The sequence below is a fragment of the Otolemur garnettii genome, unplaced genomic scaffold, assembly GCF_000181295.1.
Source record: "Otolemur garnettii isolate 467f Iridium unplaced genomic scaffold, OtoGar3 scaffold00065, whole genome shotgun sequence".
Lineage (NCBI taxonomy): Eukaryota > Metazoa > Chordata > Mammalia > Primates > Galagidae > Otolemur > Otolemur garnettii.
In genome coordinates, this window is record NW_003852460.1 from 9,485,238 (window position 1) to 9,506,397 (window position 21,160).

The following is a 21,160-nucleotide window of genomic DNA, read 5'->3' on the forward strand; positions in this document are numbered from 1 at the left end:
CTTTGCCCACAGGTGAGAACCACTGAGTCCCAGCAATGCTGAGAAATCAGTGCCTCCCAGATGATCTCTAGAAAGCTAGACATCCAGGATATTGGCCTCCCCAGGCCCTGCCACTCCTTGAGCTCTGCATCCTTCTAACACTCTTGGCCTTTTCTCAGCCACCAACCCATCCTCTTCCTATTTTCTCTTTATTAGTTCTGATTTCATTTTTTCTTTAGTATCATTTTAAATAATTTCTTATGGTAGAAAAGTGAATATGTATTATCTATGTGGCTTTTGAACTAAAATTTCTATCAAAATATCCTCTAAAGTAATATACCGAGGAGGGAGAAATAAATTTGCCTTTGTGATCTAGAAATCTTTGAAAGTAATATTTTGCTATTGCTTAGTGTTAATTATTTGGTACATGGCATATTTTTAAAAATCATCATCAAATAAATTTTTATAGCTGATTCCATATCTAGCTCATCAGAAGTGAGGGTTGATAATATGACTGACTATTCTTTGTGAGGAAGAAAGCTGGCATTTATTTAGTTTTGTTTGAATATGATGGCCCTCAAAAATCTTTCCAATTTGATCAAGCCTACTCTTGTTAAAAAATTCACCTTACGTTATGCAGGGATTCAAATGTTAAGTTTTCAAATATTAGGCTTTATTTTCCATTTAGTTATTTCCAGAATTTTTTGGTATGCAAATTTGCAATTTATTCAATTGACTATAATAATAGTTCCCAGAAGGAATAAGTCTAGATCACCCAGAGAATCAACTTGGTAATCTACATCCTGAGAGGAAGGTACTGCAGAACAGATCTGATTTATAGTTTCCTTTGGATATTTCATTGTTTTCTAGAGAGGAAAAAAAGGATTATATCTAGCCCCTGCTCCTTCTAGTACCCACTGTGCCTTTGTCAGTATTGGAGATTATTTACAAAAGTGGCCCCATTTTTTCATCTTTGCCTTTGTCCACTTTTGCATTCTGACATTTTAGCTTTTCCCATAAATAGTTGGAATCCTTGAAAGGACCTGAATATTTCTCTCTTCCTCTTAGAGACACTCACCTCCCATGAGATTAAACCAGGGCTTAACTGTTGGAAGATGATAGTCTATGTGGGTCAAAGAAGAGCCATGCCACCTGAGGCCATACCAGAGCACCAGTCCTAGCCAACCTAGCATTTGATCACAGATGTGTGAATGAGCCCAGCTAAGACTAGAAGAACTGTCCAGCTGAGCCCTATCCAACTGCCAACCTGAAGAGTTGTGAGTTCAGTAAAGAGAAGTGATACATAGTTGCTTTAACCTGTTAAATTTCAGGATGATTTATCATATGACAAAAGCTAAGAAAAACAATGAGAATTAGAAAAAGGCACCTCTTCAGGTGGATGAGTTAGGTAATAGCACCTCTTATTCTGACATTACTCTATGCCTTATGTGTTCTTATGTGAGACTACAGCATTCACAACTGGAAGCCATGATACCTAGAGCCAGGTTGCTACCTTCTACCCTAGGCACAACCATTTAGAAGCTGTGTGATCTTCAGAAGGACCTCATCTCCATAAGGCTGTATATTACTTTCTTAAGTTCAGGTATTAGAATGGACTCATTAGACACCACAGAGTATACTCTTATGAGACTCTTGTTTAAAGACAAAGGATATAGTACAGAAAGAGAAGACAAATGAGGGTAAGTGTCAGGAGTCTGAGAGACATTCCAATGATGCAGAGCCTTTTCCTTTGAGCACAAGGGACCAGGCTGAATCATTGGCTTGAACACTGAGATCTAAGGAATCTTGGTTTGGGGACAGTTCAGAGAAATTCTCAGTGCAAAACACTTGTAAATCCCTTTGGTTAGAATCAAACCAGGGTCGTCCAACCAGTTAGGGCAGTTGCAAACTTATAGTAAATAAGCTGACCAGGGGCATTGCCAGGAGGGTTTGTAACCACAAAAAGAAAAAGAAATAACTCTCAAATCTCACTGCCCTTATCTTGGCCAAGAGTCAAAAACCAAATCTCCAGCATTCTTAGAGATAAAGATAGAGCTTTTTCCCATCCAACTGAAAATCAATTCCATCTGCACAGCCTCAGTTTTCTTATTTGTGAAATGCAGTTAATTATAGACCTTTTCATAGGATTATTATGAGGATTGTATTAGGTAATTAATGTAGAATACTTACTATCCATGTCTGGAACTTAGTAAATACTCAAAAAATCTGCTATTATTAGTATTTAAATGAAGAGCACTCACTCGGCACTCAGGAACCCGATTTGAGGCATGGATTTCAAATACAACACTTTAGCCATCTGAGCCTCAGTTTCCTCATATGAAATTAAGGAATTAATGATTGGTTTGGTTCCATCCTATGACAATGTCATAAATACCTTCAACTAAAGTAAGAGTGCCCTTTTTCTTATTATTAGATCATGCAGATGCTATTATGATTAGCATTTAGTAGGTGAAAAAGCTAAAAAAAATTACTATTTATTCCTAATTCCAAGAGTGGAGTGCATAATGACATGGACAATCTAGTAAGTTCAGAAATCAGGTTAACTGATGAAGGCTTTAGATTTAGAAAAAGCTATTAAGAAGAGGTGTAAGAAAGTTTTGACATTGGAAGTCTGGGGATCACAGAGAATCATCTTTTTAGGATCACGTTGATGGTGGGAGCACATGGTGGTCAGTGGGCTAATGGAAACCTTAAGTTGGACATCATTAGCTAAACACCCAAGATGGGAGTGAATGACAAACTTGATTTGCCATAATACCCTTCTTAACTGACACTTGACTTCACCTCTGAAATAATCTTGATGTCCTTGTGATACTCCTCATGCCTTAATTCCCATAGTTCTGCTGAGGTATTTCTCTCCTGACATCTCTACTCTCCTATCATCTCTACTCTCCTGTCCTCTTTGCTTTGCAACCAGTTGCCAGGACTACCTAGACAGTGAGCTCAAGCTGACTACTCCCTGCAGAAGTAATGATTTACAGCAGAGGTTGACAATTTCCTTTTTGTAAAGGGTCAGATAGTAACTACTTAAGACTTTTCTTCTGTCATAACTACTCAGCTCTTTGGTAACTATAGCACCAAAGCAACCATAGACAATATGTAAATTAATGGGCATATTTACATTCCAGTATAATTGTATTTAGAAGTGGGGGGCAATGTGTTTTGGCCCTCAAGCTGTAGTTTGCTGACCCTTGGGTTAGGAGAAATAAAATACATAGATTTGTTAGGGGTGGGCAACAGAGTATTTTTAGGATTTTTTAAAATTTCTGATTAATATGAGGGTACAAATGATTAGGTTACATTGTTTGCATTTGTTACATGAAGTCCAAGTTGTAGTTGAGCCCTTCACCCAGGCGATGTGCCATATACCCTTATGTTGTGCCCATTAGGTGTTTGTCACAGCTCAATTCACAATTGCCAAGACGTGGAACTAACCCAAGTGTTTTCAGGATTTTTTAAACCTTAAGCAGGAAACTCTTACTCATTTTTCACTTAAAAATGCCCTAACACTATAAAGACATTAAAGTTAATTTTCAACAGAGTAGCCATGAGGGAGACATGTTTCAGAAAATAACAGTAGTCCAATGAATGACTTTCCCAGGTATTGAAGATTGTATTCATTCTAGTTGGGAAGCTAGCAAGCTTCTCAAAATGAGAATGTTGGAAACTTAAATGAAAGTTCATATCTGGATTAGATCTCTGACACAGAGAGCAAAAGGCATTTTTGAAACTTGAATACCTGTAGAAGTGTCCTCAAGAGCAAGGCTATTAGAATTAGAAGCAATAATAAAACTCATCTCTCTTCATTATCCTTTTCAAAATGCATTAATACTTAAAAAAAAAACTCAGCCATGGACTCATGGTAATGAATACTATTTGACAAAAAGTAAAGAAAAGGCCTGAAATGTCCTGGGAGGGTTGACATTTTGACAGTTAAAAGAAAAGCTTTACTGGGGAAAAGATTTAAATACTTTATGCTACAATTTGATGTTCCTGCTTTTCAGAGCAGTTAAGATATAGAAACTGTAGCCTCATTAAAGCTAAGGAAACGAGAGAGTTGATCAAGTGTGTCCATTGGGTACATCATAGATAAAATGCAAATGCTCACTGAAAAATATGATTAAATGCATAGTGTTTTCAGGTCACTTTAGTATTTATGTCTAAATTAATTTCTTCTAGGAAATAGATAGATAAATTATAATTTACTCATTTTCACCACGACTTGAACTGGTACTAATATGAAAACATAGGCTGTTGGGTCCAGGGGTTAATTGAGAATCCTGAAAATAGTATTTTCCTGGCAATTCTTAAAAAAATAGAACTTGAGGATTGCTTAGCAACATAATCTACCATTTAGAAAGTTAAACATAAAAGCCAGTAATAGCCCCTCCATGTTGTTTATTATTTCTTCTTGAAGAGTTCACTCTTAAAATAATACATCATCAAGTTCAGGTGCCCTTGTAGTCTGAAAGCAACATATGGACAGAGGAAATATAATCCAGATTAAGCTCCCTGTGTTATATGACTGGCAATACAGCCATGCATGTTAAATACCTGCAACTTGTCAACCCCTAATTTGTGGTTTCCCATAGGACTAAGGCACTTTAGCATATTTTTTTTTCTAACTACAGATGTTTGCCATTTTTAATCGCAATAAATGTACCCAAAGTTTTTAAAGCATTATATTTTCTACCTTGTTTAAAGATAAACATCTGTTTGCTTTAAAATTGGAATAAAATCTATGAATCATACAAAAAGTGACATTTTATGGCCCATATGCACAAACTCAAGAAATGGGCTAATTTTCAAAATTTATTATGGATAGGCAATTATGTGCGTGAAATTTCACAAGCATATATGAATCATTCCCTAAGCCACATTGAGCATTTTTGCATTTAAATCTCTTTGTAAGAATACAACCACTAGGGAATGTTTCTTTTACAGAGGTGTGGCCAAGACAAAGGTAACTGAAATTAGCCTAAGTTTATGAAACAGGAATTATGATCCTCAGAAAAGATTGCTTGAGAGGTAACAGTGCTGACAAAATGACTCTTCAAGTTCCTTTAAGTTAACCAGGAAAATAGATATTTCAGAGGATGGTGTATAATTTGGGTATACCCTTGTCTGAAAATTAAAATATGGGCTACAAATGGCTATCATACTTTATAATCTCTGCAAAATTGGGGTTTAACTTTTATGATCCTGTGAGCTATGATGTAGAGCATATTAAACTTAAAGCATTTTCAGCAAAAGAAAGATTAGAATCATAATCGTCTTTTTCTATGGTTTAACAAGCCAACCAACCAAAGTTTGTTTAGGAGTAAAATTTAATTAAGTGGGGAATCTTTCTGACATCCCACATAACTTATATGAAAGGCATATATGCCCCTGGCTGAAAGAAACATATTCAGGTATGCAACCTTTTGGGGGGAGGGTGATTACCTCCAAATTGTTTTAGATTTTGGCAGAAAACCATAGCAATGTCCACTTTCTAGGACATCGGTGCATCTGGGGGACATGATGAAAAGCTTTCCTAGTGGGTAGGGCTTTTTTGATGTGTCGCGGACCTGTGTTTCACATTGTCCTTTCGCATTGAAAGGCCCCTTTTCTATACTCTGCAATCATATTCTTTTATTGGGAGATTATGGAAAGGGCCTTCACCTCCTGTAACTTGTAAATCACAAAATATTACTGTAGTATCACTATCTGCCTTTACAGTAGAAAGTAAGTTTGACAGTAAGCTCTCTATCCTCACTTTTGGTCAAATTCACCTCTTTCAGGGAGAGAACGAGTTCTGCATTAAAATGGTTTAAATATATGAGGTAATTGAAGTCAACCTAGTTACTTAATTTGCATGCAAATGGAATTGCTTCCAGCCCTCCCTTTTTTTCCTTTCTCAGATTCATGTCAGAGTCTAGGCCATCTAGACACCACTGCCTCCCTCAGTGGTGGCACAGCATTCCCTAATATGGGCCATACTCAGTAAGTGCAAGGCAAAGAGTCGCTATGCAAACTTCTTCTAAGTGTGTACTTCATATAAATGCATACGTTCTAAGGAGATGAGATAAGTTTCTGCATCCTCTAAGTTACTAAGCCTCTCTCTGCTCTTCTGTGTAAATAGGTATGGTATTTGCAGAACTCTCTTCATTGGTAAATAAGCCAACTTAGAGGTAGGTAGTCAGAAGAGGTGGCTTGGCTTCTGTGGTTGTTAACTGAGAGATCTAATTCTTTCAGTTAAGTTTAGCAAATGTTTATTGTGCACTTGTTATATGCTAGCTGTACCTTGAGGCTGAAAGAGACCAATGCCTGCCCCCAGGGAACTCACAGACTGCAAAGAGACACAAGGACCGCTCTAGTCCATCTCATTGAATGACTGGTACTTTCCTGCTAGAGTGCCTCTTTTAGTAAATCCCAGGGACTATTCTGAGCCCTTGACATTTATTATCTCATTTTTCTTCACACAAATACTATGACGATTATTAATCCATTGTGTAGATGACACAATTGAGGGTCAGTGACTTTTTGAAAGTCATAGAGTTCCATGCCTGCTTCACTTATTCAAGGAGTTGTTGGTTCTGCATTTTCCTGGGATTGGGAGCTCTGTGTTAGGATGTGCATCCTTCTTAACCTCTAGACCTTTTAAAGCTTTTTCGTTTTATCTAATCATTTCTTTTAAAGTAACACATTGCCTCTCCCTAAACACAAGGGATATATTTTGAGGCTCTTTCCCCTTAGACTCTGTGTCTAGTCTACTCCCATTTTATCAGCCCATTTCTCTCCACACTGAGACGCTTTGGCTATCAACTCTCTTCTCCAAATTCTGGGGCACTCACACCTCAGTTTCTCCCAGGAGAATGAGCATACTGGGTACCTCCTCTGGTAAAGCATATTGATTTTCTCTTTTTCTCAGACCCTATTGCATTAGCCCTATGGCCTACTTCTGCATAATCACAAATTGCACTTAAGCCTTGCCCCAAACTAAGGAGTACCTCTCTCTCTCTGTTTTTTTTTTTTTTTCAGTTTTGGCCAGGGCTGGACTTGAACCCACCACCCCCGATATATGGGGCCAGCACCCTACTCTTTGAGCCACAAGTGCCACCCAGGAGTACCTCTCTTGAAAGGAGGAACTTGCCTATCTTAGAATATTCAGCCTCCACTACAGTCCGCTTTGACAATATCATTTTTCCCCTCAGTGGCCTCCCTTGTGACTCATTTGCGCAAAGGCATTGATAACACCTGTTTAAAGAAACCCATGGAGCTGTTTTAATGTCCATTTTTGATGACTGAATCTTTGCCTGGTTGGGGATCTAAATACAAAACTGTTATTTCCCTATGAGGGATCTAGTCATGGGAAATTAACTTCCTCCTCTCTAAGACATTTTTTGTGTCCCAGACACCCCCTCCCAAGAAGAAGAGATATTTTCTGAGTAGTAAGACAGACACATTTTTTCTTAAATAGGAGCCTAAAGTAGTTCCTGGCACAGGGCTGAGTCATGTATCGCGCCACCTCAGTGAGCATCACAGATACTGTGCAGAGAACTGTAACACCTCACACAGACAGGCTTATCTTGGGAGAAAGGCCAAAGGATCTTTCTCTAGAACATCTCTTATGGACTTTTAAAAACTATGTTTTGGATTTAGCTGAACAAACTAATCCCATGCTGAGCCTGAAAGGTCACACAGCTGGTACAGGAAAAATGTCCAACTTCAAAGCCAAGCTTTTCTCTTTCACTGCAAGGAGAGGATCAGGGGATTTGAAAAGGGGAGCAGTGTGCATGGCAGCTCAGAGCTCTTGATGGGGAAGGGCAGTGGAGAGAACCAAGAAGACAAATAACCAGCAGAGTAGCAGGTCTGGATTGTGGGCTACTGGGAACTCTGCTGGCTGGGCTGGAGTGGGACTGACGTGGGACAGTGGTGCATGTCTGTGTGTGTTAGGAGAACGCCAGTGGATGATGCAGAGAAGGGAGAGTTGCAAAAGGTTAGAATGTGCAGACCAAACTGAAGGGGTGAAAATCCAGAGGCACTTGGACCAACAAGGAAGCAATTAAAGCAATTCAAACACAAATAATTCTAAATTATCATTCCATCCCTGAGGTATATATCCCAGGCCTCACGTTTAATGCTAAAATGAAAGATAATTTTTTTTTTTTGTAGTGTAGGCAAGTATTCCAGAAGAGACTTTTCTGCTATGTTTATTTATTAGCTCAATCTTTTAACTCAAAAATAAAATTAAAAAATGATCACTAGTGCCATTGTTCAGGAATATTGGGCTACACGGAGTTATTAACTGAGGATTCAGAGAAAAATCATATGTGCCTCGCTGGGGAAGCTACAGTTAGAATCCTAAGGAATGCATGCGTATTCTAGGAGTACACTGCATAATATTTTCAGCGTCTAGTTTATGAAATGTGTTTTGGATAGGGTATTAAGGTAATGAAGTACATTATTATTAACTATCTAGATTAAGTAAGGTAAAGAATTCTCAGGGGCTTTTTTTTTCCCTTCCTAGGTGTTCTGAAAACCAAGTCTGCCCTTGAGCTTAATGACTGTGTAGGTGCTTTGCAACAGTGATTTATACCCTCTAGTTAGAGTGGGTTAAGAGGTCAACTGTGGCTTTACGGAATGAACCTTGACAAAGATTTACCATTAGAAAAAATGTAATTGGAGAAAATAGTTTTCGATATAGTTAGATTGCTTTACCGTTAATTTCTGATGTCAGATCCCACCTTTGTGATGAAAAAGGCTTTCGAAAGAATAATAATATTTCATTCAACATTTGGTTTGGTTTGACTTCAAAACATGAAAAAGGTATATATTTGCCCCTTTCAGGCTGCTATAATAAAATACGTTAATTTACAAACAGTAGGAACTTATTGCTTACAGTTCTGGAGGCTGAGAAGTCTTAACTCACGGTGTGAGTATATTCAATGTCTGGTGAGGGCTTGCTCTGCTTCAAAGATGTTGCCTTTTTGCTGTGCTTTCACGTGGTAGGAGTGGGGATTGCTGTGTTCTCACTCAGTGGAAGGGGCTAGGAAATTTCCTTCAACTTCTTTTATAATGTCCCAAAAGGCCCCACCTGTTAATAGCATACAAGGGGATTAGATTTCAACATGAATTTTGGAGGGGCACATGCAGAGCTCTCTCTCATGTAGTAGAGCTCATGTGCAGTAGTGTGCCTAGTTGTATATGTGTCCCGCGCAGCACATGATCCCGTGGAAAATGCAGATGAAAGGTAGCTTGAAAGGGGGGTTATCACATCATCTGTATGTATCTGCCTATGATTTATAAGCTGAAACAAATCATTCAACCATCCATTCATTCAATAAACATTTATGGAACATCCATTTAGGCATCGATTGAACACTTACCATGTGCCAATCAGTGTGTTTGGTATAACGCACATAAACAGATGGATAAAGCAGTCTCTTATCTGAAAGAATTTTCACAGTATTGAGGGATACAGACGTGATTTTTTAAAATATAAATTGATATGTGTTAGAGATGGATATAAAACATTTTAGAAATTTTTTTTTTTTTGAGACAGAGCCTCAAGCTGTCCCCCTGGGTAGAGTGCCTTGGCATTACAGCTCATAGCAACCTCCAACTCCTGGGCTCCAGCGAGTCTCCTGCCTCCGCCTCAACATTTTAGAAATTTAGGAATGGTTGCCTAATGTTGCCTAAGTTAAGTCAAGCCATTGAAAGGGAAGTCACAGCTATGGAATAGAGTGTATATACCACCTAGAGGAGTTTTAGCCAGGCAGTGGATATACTTAGATTTTACAACAATCATCAGATATCGTTATTGCTTTTTCATAAATAAGGAAACAGAAGCTTCTAGAGCTAAAGCATTTTGTACTAGGGCAAATGTTCCAAGAGAGATAGAGTAAGGATTTCAGTCTCACTCCACTTCACTCTATAGCCCATCTTGCCTGTACTCCATGTTGGATCTTAAAAGGTAAGTATGAGCTCACCAGTTAGTGAATAGGGGACAAATAGTTTCATCCTGAGAAGACAGCATGTGGGAAGGCCCTTAAATGCCAGAAAATTGTTGAATCAGGGCTAAAGCATTTTAAGGGAAGGGCAGCAGGAAGAAAGAAGCTCAAGATCAAATCTTTCTGATCGTCCATAAAGAATTAACTGCTGTGGTCCAGGCTGAACATCTATCTGGAACCAGATAATTTCAGTTTACCCAGATTTCTGAGAGACTTTGTTCAAGAGACTCCTTTTATTTGATGTGGTTTCAGCATAGATTATTCTAGTGAGCCCCAAGTCATGGTTTTTGAATGTTCCAAGAGAGATTTCTCATATTAGGACAGTATGAATATGATCATTTATAGATACCAGGCTTCTATGTATGGACCATGGTTTGCAAGAGATTGGTTTTTATTTGTTTCTCTTCCTTTGTTCTTGCATTTGGGTCTTGATGCTTTACATCGCTGTGTGTTCTTTGCTTTCTATACCTTTATCCCAACTGATGACATTTGTATTAGTCCTGGCTAACTATGTCAAATTTCTGTTCATGTGCAGGTCCACAATTTGCAAGCTCATTAATTTGGAGCACATTTCATTCTCTTGACATTCCCAAGAGCATATGAAATAAAAGATTAACTTCTTGCTGACATATCACAGTATCACCGGAAAACGTTTACAAGCAACTTTTTGAATAGCTATCAAGTCTCTCAATGGTAAACGGGATTTTCCCTTTACCTTTTCTAATTGATTCTAATAGTTAATTCCAACCTTTCTTAGAATTATTTTTCCTGAAAGACTGCAGGTACATGGTACTTCCTATGCTATCTATGTCGGGTTTCCCATTAGTGGCACTCAAAACCTGGGTTCTCAGATTGCCAAACCATATTACGCCAACATAGTGTTGACCATATCATGAAAGGTATTAACCACTGCATAAATATCATGACTTAGAGTGAAAGTAAATAGAACATTTCAGTACTTAACATTTTTCAGATATATTTAATCATTTGCATGTACATTTATTTAGCTGTGAGGAAAATGGTCTATCGACTATTGTCAAGGAATAAAGAAGACAAAAACTGGCTTTCTAGGAAAGAAAAGAGAGGGAAATACCACTCTGGGAACATTAAATGTTGGTTCACATCTTAGGGGGAAACTGATTAGTTGACTGGGAAAGAGGTCAAAATAGAAAGTTCAGAAAGATTTGTGGAAAACCACGAGATCTTAGCTGAGGAGCACACATGACAGGTTGTCTCTGTGTAAAGTAGGCCAGTGTTCCATACCTTAATAAGGTGATGTCAGTACAATTTCTCTCCTTAGAATTGCTCACATTATATAGTTTTTAAAAAAATTATGTGAATGTAGTTTGAGGACCATAGTTTTGGGTTATTTTATACATTTAAGGATTTTGATTTTGACATCTACACAGATTTTCAGTGGGCTCCAAATCTTCCTCACCAGTGTTAGTTGCTCCACATTTTGGAATGTGCATCTCTGTAATGAGTGGTCTATCTAAGGCACCTGTTTCAACGAGGTAACTTTTTAGTTCTTTGCTTTCCTGTTACTTTTTTTTTCTTCTGCTATTTTTTATTAAATCATAGCTGTGTACATTAATGCAATCATGGGGTACAATGTGCCAGTCTTACATACAATTTGAAATGCTTTCATCAAACTGTTCGACATAGCCTTCATGGCATTTTCTTAGTTATTGTGTTAAGACATTTATATTCTACACCTAGGTAAATGGCATTCCAATCATGTCAGGTGAGCTGTCCAGCACGTTCTGCTGTTAGTATGCTGACATGACTCTTTACTTGATTCACTCTTCATCTCAGGAAAATCAGGAAAATAGTTTCATGGGGGCTTATGAGTGGTTTGTTTGTTTTGGTTTGGGTTAATATAAGGGTACATACAATTAGATTACATTGTTAATATCTGATTTGTGATAGAGTCCTTCAGCCAGCAAGTGTTCCATATGCCCCTACATTACACCCATTAGATGGGAACTTACGAAACTCCTTCCTTCGCTCTTCCCCCTTCCCCTTTCTTGAATTTAATTGTTTTTCTCTTGTATGGGCCTTTAGTTCATCTACTAGTTTCAGCTTTGTACTGAACACACGGGATGCTTACCTTTGCATTCTTGAGATACTTTACTTAGGAGAATGTTCTTCAACCTTATTCAGGTAGATACAACAGATGCAAAGTCTCCATCTTTTTAAGGCTGAAGAGTATTCCATGGAATACATATACCACAGTTCATTCATCCATTCATGTGTTGATGGGCACTTGGGTTGTTTTTACATCTTTGTGATTGCAAATTGAGCTGCTATAAACATTCTAGTGCAAATGTCCTTATGGTAAAATGATTTTTTTTCTTCTGTGGGATCAAATAGGAGGTCTACTTTAAGTTCTTTGAGAATTCTCCATACTTCTTTCCCAAAAGTCTATATTAGTTTATAGTCCTACAAACAGTATGTAAGTGTTCCCTTCTCTCCACATCTGTACCAGCATCTGTAGCTTTGAGACCTTGTGATCTTATGATGTGGGCTATTCTCACTGGGGTTAGTGATATCTCAAAGAGGTTTTGATTTGCATTTCTCTGTTGATTAGGGACAATGAAAATTTTTTCATATTTGTTGGCCATTCATCTGTCTTCTTGGAAAAAGTTCCCATTCATGACTCTTGCCCAGTTATAGATTGGATTTTTTGCTCCTTTCTTGTTGACTTGCTTGAGTTCTTTGTAGATTCTGGTTATTAGCCCTTTAAACAATTAGTTTTTATGGTGTTTTTTTGTTTGTTTTTCTTTTTTTCAAGTCAGCGTTTTGTTAATCTGTAAAATGATTGAGTTTGAGGCCATGATATTTCAAGTTCTTTTAGGCTTAAGTTCTGCAGTTAAGGCTGTTTTTCATAAAGATTTGCCTTGCAAAGCATTTCTCTTTATCTTGAAAGCATGATATAATATCTTAGAAGTGTATCATTTTAGGAAATAAATCTGAAACATTGATCAGAAAGCAGTGATGCATAGGAGAGAAGCCTGATGAAATATTTCCCTATTTTAAACCATTTGTCTTTTTGCTTTATGGATTCTAAGTTACTGATTCTCTTAGAACTCAAGCTATAATTGCTCTCTAATTCAAGGGGACTTTTGTGTCTTGATTACTGACACTAAAGGAAAGGTCAAATTCGTTTTCCCAAACTATTATTATTGTTGCCATTGTTATTGTATTAACATACACCATTTACTGAGTGTTTGTTATTTTTCAGGCACTCTGCTGTTTTATGAGACAGGCATTAGTGTCCCCACTTACAGTTAAGGAAACTGAGGCACAGAGCAGTTCAGTGGCATGAGGTCACACAGCTGGTAAGTGACAGATCCAAGATTTGAACTCTGACTCTAAACCTTGAGCTCTTAATATTCTATTACATTTTCTGGTTGACTATTACTATGATTCTTCCATATAGTTTTATGTTATTTGATATGTTCCAACAAAGTTTGTAAGCAATCCTTGATTCAAGGAACTTTTTAAAATTGTCCCTTTTCAGACATTTTAATGGTTCTCAAAATTAAAATTCAAGAAGTCCAGGATCACTATAATTAATCAGAACTGGAAGTGCGTATGGAATTCCTTTCTGCCCTAATCCTATAGGGGGAAAAAGGCTAAATGGAAAAAAAGTAATTCGTTACTAAATTACTGATTTTTGCCTGTGGATTTTGGTGAATCTCTTGTATCTTTTAGAATTGATATTCAATAGAACAGATGTTTGAATTTATGAACCTGAGCTGCATATTTTCTGTGCTCCAAATAGTAAGGCAAGTGGGTTGACTGATACCATTCATTCAACAAACACTTAGTTTTTGGTAGTATCTACCTGGAGCTACTTACTAAACAAGACAAGTGAATGGAATAAAATAGCATTTGTCTTCCAGGGTTTCATAATCTAAAAGACGAAGACGTGTATAGAAGCAAGTGGCCATATTTCTATAAGTAATTGCTAGTACTTACTGTGTGTTTCTCTGAGCCAAGTATTCTTCAAAGTCCTGTACATATACTGCCTCATTTGGTGATCAGGGCCCTATACAGAGTTGCTGTTTTTATCCTCAGTAAGAAGTGGAGGTATAGGGAAGTTAAGTAACTTTCTCAGGGTCACAACTATTAGTAAAAAAGCAAGAACTTCAAACCTAGGTAGCATGACCCAAAACTTGTGCCCTCAGTAGGGTCATTAGGGTTAGTCAACTCAAGCAGAGATATGTCATGGAGAAGAAGACATTGGAGCCTAGTGATGAATGACAATTTCACACTTGCCATCCAGCCCCTGGGAATGGGGGCTGGGAAGGCCACCCCAAGCTTAAGAAGTAGTTGAAAAAACAACAGAGACAAGAAAGTAGAAGGAAAATGTTTATAGAGCAATGTCGGAACCTGTAGGAATGTCTTGTGTACAACATGATGTGGTTAAAGGGTAGGTGACAGTGAGTTTATAGAGGACCTCAAAGGCCAAACTAAGCAAAGAAATTCATTTAGCATACCTTTACATTATGTGAGCTACATGCCCACTTTACACATATTAATTCAATTATTCCTTATGGTGATGTGATATGTAATATAACCATTTCCTTTCCACAGACTGGGGAACCAAATATACAGGAAAATTAACTTGTCCAACATCACATAGCTAGTAAGAGATAGAGCTGGGGTTCCAGAGGCCATGATGGAAACTGCTGTGCTGCCAAATAATTTGAAAGTGGAGTGATATAATCAGAGATAAGGACCCATGAGTGATGAAAGGAAGGAAAAGAAACACTTGTGACTGGGGGAAGAGAGGTCAACTGAGGTTGCCATGGTGCCCCATGTGAGAGATAGTCAATGCTTATGGCAAGAGGGTAGAAATGAAAAGGAATGTGAGGTGAGAGGGGTGAATGAGATAGGCATGAGATTTGGAAGTAGGAGTTTAGGGTTCAATTCTGACCCTGTCATTTAGGGGTTGCTGAGTGACCTTGGGCTGTGCTTTGGTTTTCTCATTCACAAAGGGAGAAAGTGCAGTAGACACCATGAGAAAGAATTCTATTTTGGCCTTGCCGATTATGAGGTGTCAGCAGGCCATCCATCTGGCTGGGCCCAGCAGGTCAGTTGAAAATCTGGGTCTAGAGCTGAGGAAAGAGGTCAGGGCTATAAACATACTTAGGAGTCACCTCCAGGGATATGAGTTAAATTTGCTAAGGGGGATGTCAAACAGGAAGAGAAGCAGAAAGAAGAGGGCTGATGAAAAACCTCCATCCACCGTCTTCTGTCTCCTCCTGAGAACCAGGCAGGATTGACCAGATTACTAGGAGCATATTCCATTTGTCTACATCCATTGTTCCCTAGTTAATATATTTTTTGATATGAGAAGCTGTTTCTTACCTCCCTTCTTACATCAGTGTTTTTGACCTATGCACGATTCAGCATGAGCTTGAGGTTGTGAGCTGATGATGCTTATTTATTGGTCTCCACATTTGCTGCTTCTTTGGATAAAGTCACTTCCATTGCATGACCTCAACAGTAGCCTCATAGTTACTACGTTCGTATACAGAACACAAAAGCAGGTTTTCCTTCATTGTTGATGTCCCACAGTCATCGTTTTCTTTCTTAAGCAGCAGTATATGTTGCCAGAGAAATTGTGATGCTGTTATTTGGTGTTTTATTAATGCATTTGTTACCTTAATTTAATTTGGAATTGGAAAATACAGTGTGTGACCTACAGTTATTTGGAAGAGAGATTGCCCCAAATGGGCTTTGAATTGGCTTCTGTCAGTGCCTGCTTTGTTTTTCACTCTGAAGTCCCTTAGTACACATTCTCTGTGTCTGCCTAGGCTGCTTGCTCTTGCCTTAAGGCTAACTTCAGCAGGCTCCACCATTCAATAAAGAAAAAAACCCACAAACACAATCCAAGGAAGCCTTGCAAAATCGGGATAGATCCTTGCAGAAGGTCTTGAGGACAATGGCTGTGCATATATATGTGTAGGATGTGGGGACATCACATCTCACCACAAAACTCCCCCCCATTCTCATTAAACTTCCTCTTTCCACCAAATCCCACTCCCTTTAGTAACTGCTCAAATTTCACCTTTTCTTCTCTCCCCTCTCTCTGTCTCCTAGCCAGTACACACTGTTCCACTTTTAAAAAATCTTTTGATATATCCATCAACTCACTTGATTTAGGCATTCCACATTGTATATCAAATCATCACATTGTACCCCATAAATGTATACAGTTATGATTTTAATTAAAAATTAAATTTAAAAGTGGCAAAAAATTCTTTTGATATCACTCTTTACCTCTTCCCCATGGCCTCACTTGAATCCCCATTTGCAGTCCTGGTCCAAAACAATCCATTTTCCTTATTAGTCACCATAATTAGGAAGGGAAGATTTTAAAAATATTGTTTTCAGCTCCATCCATGTAAACATGAAAGAGGTAAAGTCTCCATCTTTCTTTAAGGCTGCATAATATTCCATGGTGTATATATACCACAATTTATCGATCCATTCATGGGTTGATGGGCACTTGGGCTTTTTCTATGACTTTAGCAATTGTGAATATTCTTCTTAGTAAAGTGTCTCAAGAATGAAAGGAAAAGTATCCAATGTACTTAGTCCTACTATGAAACCAATTTATAGCTTTGATATGAAAGCTATAACCAAATTGTAGCCCAAGAATATAGGGAAAGGGGAGAGGGAGGGGAGAGGAGTGGGGAGGATGGGTGGAGGGAGGGTAATTGGTGGGACCACACCTATGGTGCATCTTACAAGGGTACATGTGAAAATTACTAAATGTAGAATATAAATGTCTTAACACAATAACTAAGAAAATGCCGTGAAGACTATGATAACCAGTTTGATGAAAATATTTCAAATTTTATATAAAACCAGTGCATTGTAATCCATGACTGCATTAATGTACACAGCGATGATTTAATAAAAAATATATATTGTTTTCATATGCTAATTATTTGAATAGAGCTGAACCCCATTCAATAAACCATGTTTAGCAGATTCCTAACCAAAGAGCATATATCTTTTTGGACTTTAGTGGGATTTTATAGAACTTTGCAGGTCAGTGGTGTTGACTTCATTTGGAGTCTGTTTCTGGCTTTTATGGGTGGTTATTTTTATTTTTTATTTTTTGTAGCCTTTGTTAGATGGCTCATGCTACATGTGTCTAGATGTTTGTTAGACCTCTCCATATCCACCATAGTGGGGGAAAGAAGGTAAATCAAATTGAAATTGTTTTTGTGCCATCACCCACCTCTCCCTAACCACCTATTAAGCAGGAAAATAATAGTAATCAAAATTCCTTCAAGGTTTTTTTGCTTAAAGATATAAGTTAAATTTGGTTAAAATGAATGTAAGAAATTCCCAGGTATCATCCCAGTTGGGTGCTCATTGACTGGATGGATGGATAGATTGATTGGTATGTGGAGTGTGAAAGGGTGTGGGTGCTTATGGCCTGCTTATGAAGGTTTGTGATCTTATACTTCAGATCTATTTTAGTGTCAGTTTATAAAAAATCATAAATGCTTTTATTATTCTTACTATAAATATAAATAAGAGCACAGATTTTTAAAAAGGAAATCCAAAATCCCTCCACCTATACTTAACATGTTGGTGAAATATTTTCTATATATTTCATATGCTTATATATGCAAACAGATGTACAAAAATACATAGACAAGTATAGACATTGAATTGTGCTGCTTTGAAACCTACCTTTTACATTAAATTGTATTTTATGGATGTATTCAAGTATCAAAAATGTAGGTCTCTATTATCTTTAATGTATACAAAGTAATTGATTAAAATGATACATCCCAATTGACCTAGTCGGTCCATTGACTTCAAAAGCTTTGCTGCTATAAACATTAATGAACTTCCTTGTTTATACATCTTTTAGCTTTTGCATCTATTGTTTCAGAATAAATTCTTAGTGAAACTGCTAGGTCATAGAAGGTATTTTACATTTATATAGATTGCCAAGCCAACCTTTGGGAATGAGCCAATATAAACAGCACATTAGATCTTCCATATCCCCACAGCCCTGCCAACACTGTGTTTAGTTGATCTTTTAGACCTTCTTAATATGGTATGTGAAAACTATTAGTTTTTATTTGCAAAGTGAGTGAGTGTGGTATTCCTTCTTTTGTGAATTTTCTGTTCATGAATTCTCCCCATTTTTCTGTTAAGAAATTTATAATTTAACATGTAGAAGTTCTTTATGTATCCAAGTATATATATAAGTTCTTTATATATTAAGAATATATGATTCTTATATTATGTGACACATTGTTGTATGTCACAGTGTCTATCAAGACACTTCTTTTTTCCTAGCAATTGCACCTCCAACCTTTTCCCAAGCAAATTTGGGATGGCTGAGTAACTGTCCCAATGACTCAGGTGGGGCTAGACTTCCGTCCAGAGAAACATGATCTGTAGACTACAGCTAGTGATACTGAGTACTTGGAGAATTGAGGAACCCTTATAATACCTCATGTTGCTAATTTTTATTACCCACTGCCAATTCATCGGTGGATAAGCCTACGTTTTGTGATACAGGCACATGATTTGTGGATATAGGAAGATGGAGGGGGCAACTTGAACTTTACCTTAGAATTGAAAACAATGTAACCTACAAATTTGTACCTTCATATTAATTTCAAATTTAAAAAAAACTAAAAAAAAAAGAATACCATGCCCTGTTGTATTTTAAAGAGCTAGAGAGGTTAATAATGTTTTATGAGATGTGAATAGATTTGGTGTTCAATAAAGTATAGAATTAACAGGATTGAACCACATTGGCTCAATTAGTAACAAATTTGCTACCTTCCCCCTCCATCTTCCTATATCCACAAATCATGTGCCCGTATCACAAAACGTAGGCTTATCCACCGATGAATTGGCAGTGGGTAATAAAAATTAGCAACATGAGGTATTATAAGGGTTCCTCAATTCTCCAAGTACTCAGTATCACTAGCTGTAGTCTACAGATCATGTTTCTCTGGACGGAAGTCTAGCCTCACCTGAGTCATTGGGACAGTTACTGGTGAAGTTGAGCCCTTCACCCAGGGGGTGTGCTGAACACCTCCACATTGTGCACATTAGGTGTTCTTAAAGCTGAGAAACTTGACAAGGGGCCCAAGAATAACTTTTCCTCTGAATTTATAAAAAACATTAGTTAAGCTACTTTAGGAACAAGAAATCTCTAGGTAAAAAAGAAGAGAAGCCTCTTTACTGTTCTCTTAAACTTCGGGGTATACTTTTGCCTTTGAAATTTTCCATGAGAATTTTTAAACATCCACATTTTTAAAAAACATATATTGTAAAGGTAAATGTTCAAGAAAGATTAGTGTAATTGACTTGAACTACCTGACATTTTGAAGCCAGATATAAAACAAAACTAAATCAGCAAACAAAAATGCGGTACGTTGCTGCAATGGCAAGCTGATGGATAATTCCACGTTGTCATTAATGAAATAGCATTATGATTCACCAGGGATGATACTGTTTTTCAAGAAAAAAATTAGGTTGCGTTGGGATTATGCAAATAATGGAGAGGGATGCAGAGCCCAGTCTGAAATTGTCCTAAGGGGTAGGGGATGTGGTTGAGTTAGATGTTGCTGATGTTAGACAAGGCTCTGAATGTGGTGGACTTAGGGAAAGTCCTGGGTCCAAATTCAAGCTGTCTCATTTATTCCTGCTGAAATCTCTTGGCAAATTTATATGACTTCTTTGCTTAGATTGTCATATCTGTAAAATTGCTAAATTAACACCCACTTCAGAGAACTGCTGTGTAGATCATTAGTAATGACAGAAGTGTATCCACCTTATCCCCAGCATATTTCCAGCTGCTCTTAGTACCCCTTACAAATATTTTGGAGTTGGTTTCCTAGTTTTGCCAAAAATGGAGTATGCATTTTTATTCTCCAGTCACCTTCTTGTTTTACCCCTTTCTTTGTCGAGGGAGGGTACCAATTCATTGGTATTTTTCTTTCTTTTGTTTAGAGAATTTTTTTAAAAATTGTAATTTTTATGGATTCAAATAAATGCTTTGTGATTTCTCTGAATAATATAATGATAATATCCCCTGCTTTTAACAAATTATCTTAAGTGTTAAAAGACATTTTCATTAATTCATATCAGCAGAATTGGCATTTACAAATAGGATTTTAAATTATGTGGTATCTATTATCCAATATTCTGAGACAAGTAGTTAACATGAGTAATATTTTTCACTGCCAGAAAAGTGGTTGTATAGTTCTCTTTTCGTGTGCATAATTGGGATAGTTGTGATAATGTAGTGATTCAGCCTAGTTGAGAGTCTTCTATTTAATCATATAATCTGATTGAGGAAATCTGCTTCTCTGGATTTGGGCACAGGAATTCAGGCTGAATAAATTTGATATTCTGTCTAGAATATAATCCCCCTCTCTTCAAAATATGTCTTTAATATTTTAGACATTTAATCTTTTACATGGCCATTTGTTATAAGAATTCTGGCAGGATTTATCATCTTTTAAAATCTAGAATTTTTTAAAGTACTTCATGAAATTGACATAAAATTCTCACCCCGGGAATAGTTTCATTATGCATGTGAAAATATAGGTGATAATTTTTGAGATGAAATATTAATAAATAGTAGGTAAAAGTAAGTTAAGTTAAATGTTTATTCTTTCTAATTATTTTGTAGGAGTTGTACAACATTAAATTTTACTCTGTAATCTACGGTAGGTTTATTTAAATTATTATTATGTAAATGCTTATTAGTATAAAAATAGTTATTTAAAAATATAGTACAGTGAATTATGCCTAGTCTTAATTTTGATTTTTAGTTTATGTAAATTTTGTTTTGTATTATAATATATGCAGATACGTCATATCTAGTTTTGTCAAATTTTTCCAAGCAGAATTATGTGATTTGAGTTAATCTATTAATTAAATCCTCAATTTTCATTTAAGGTAGTATTTCATAAGTAAACATGTGTATGCATGTATAATACATATTTGACATTTTTTCAACTAGGGAAATTAATTTATAAACAATTATTTAGAGGCAACACTCAGTTTTATAGGTTTTACTCAATTAAATTCATGAGGGCTGATAACAAAGTTATTTCTTTATTTAGAAACATTTAGAAACCCTTATACTATGCAAACAA

At 36.9% G+C, this 21,160-nt stretch overlaps 1 protein-coding gene across 2 annotated transcripts in view; it reads left to right on the top strand.

The window, feature by feature from the left end:
- Positions 1 to 21,160, top strand: part of FRMPD4 (FERM and PDZ domain containing 4) — a 531,361-nt gene that overhangs the window by 173,683 nt on the left and 336,518 nt on the right. Inside the window, exon 2 of one of the 2 annotated variants that reach the window (XM_012807155.1) lies at positions 13,237 to 13,333. The exons of the other annotated variant lie outside the window; for it this stretch is intronic. Coding sequence (XP_012662609.1) covers positions 13,317 to 13,333 — 17 coding nt within the window. The 5' untranslated portion in view covers positions 13,237 to 13,316. The remainder of the gene's footprint in view (positions 1 to 13,236; positions 13,334 to 21,160) is intronic. 2 annotated transcript variants of the gene reach the window in all.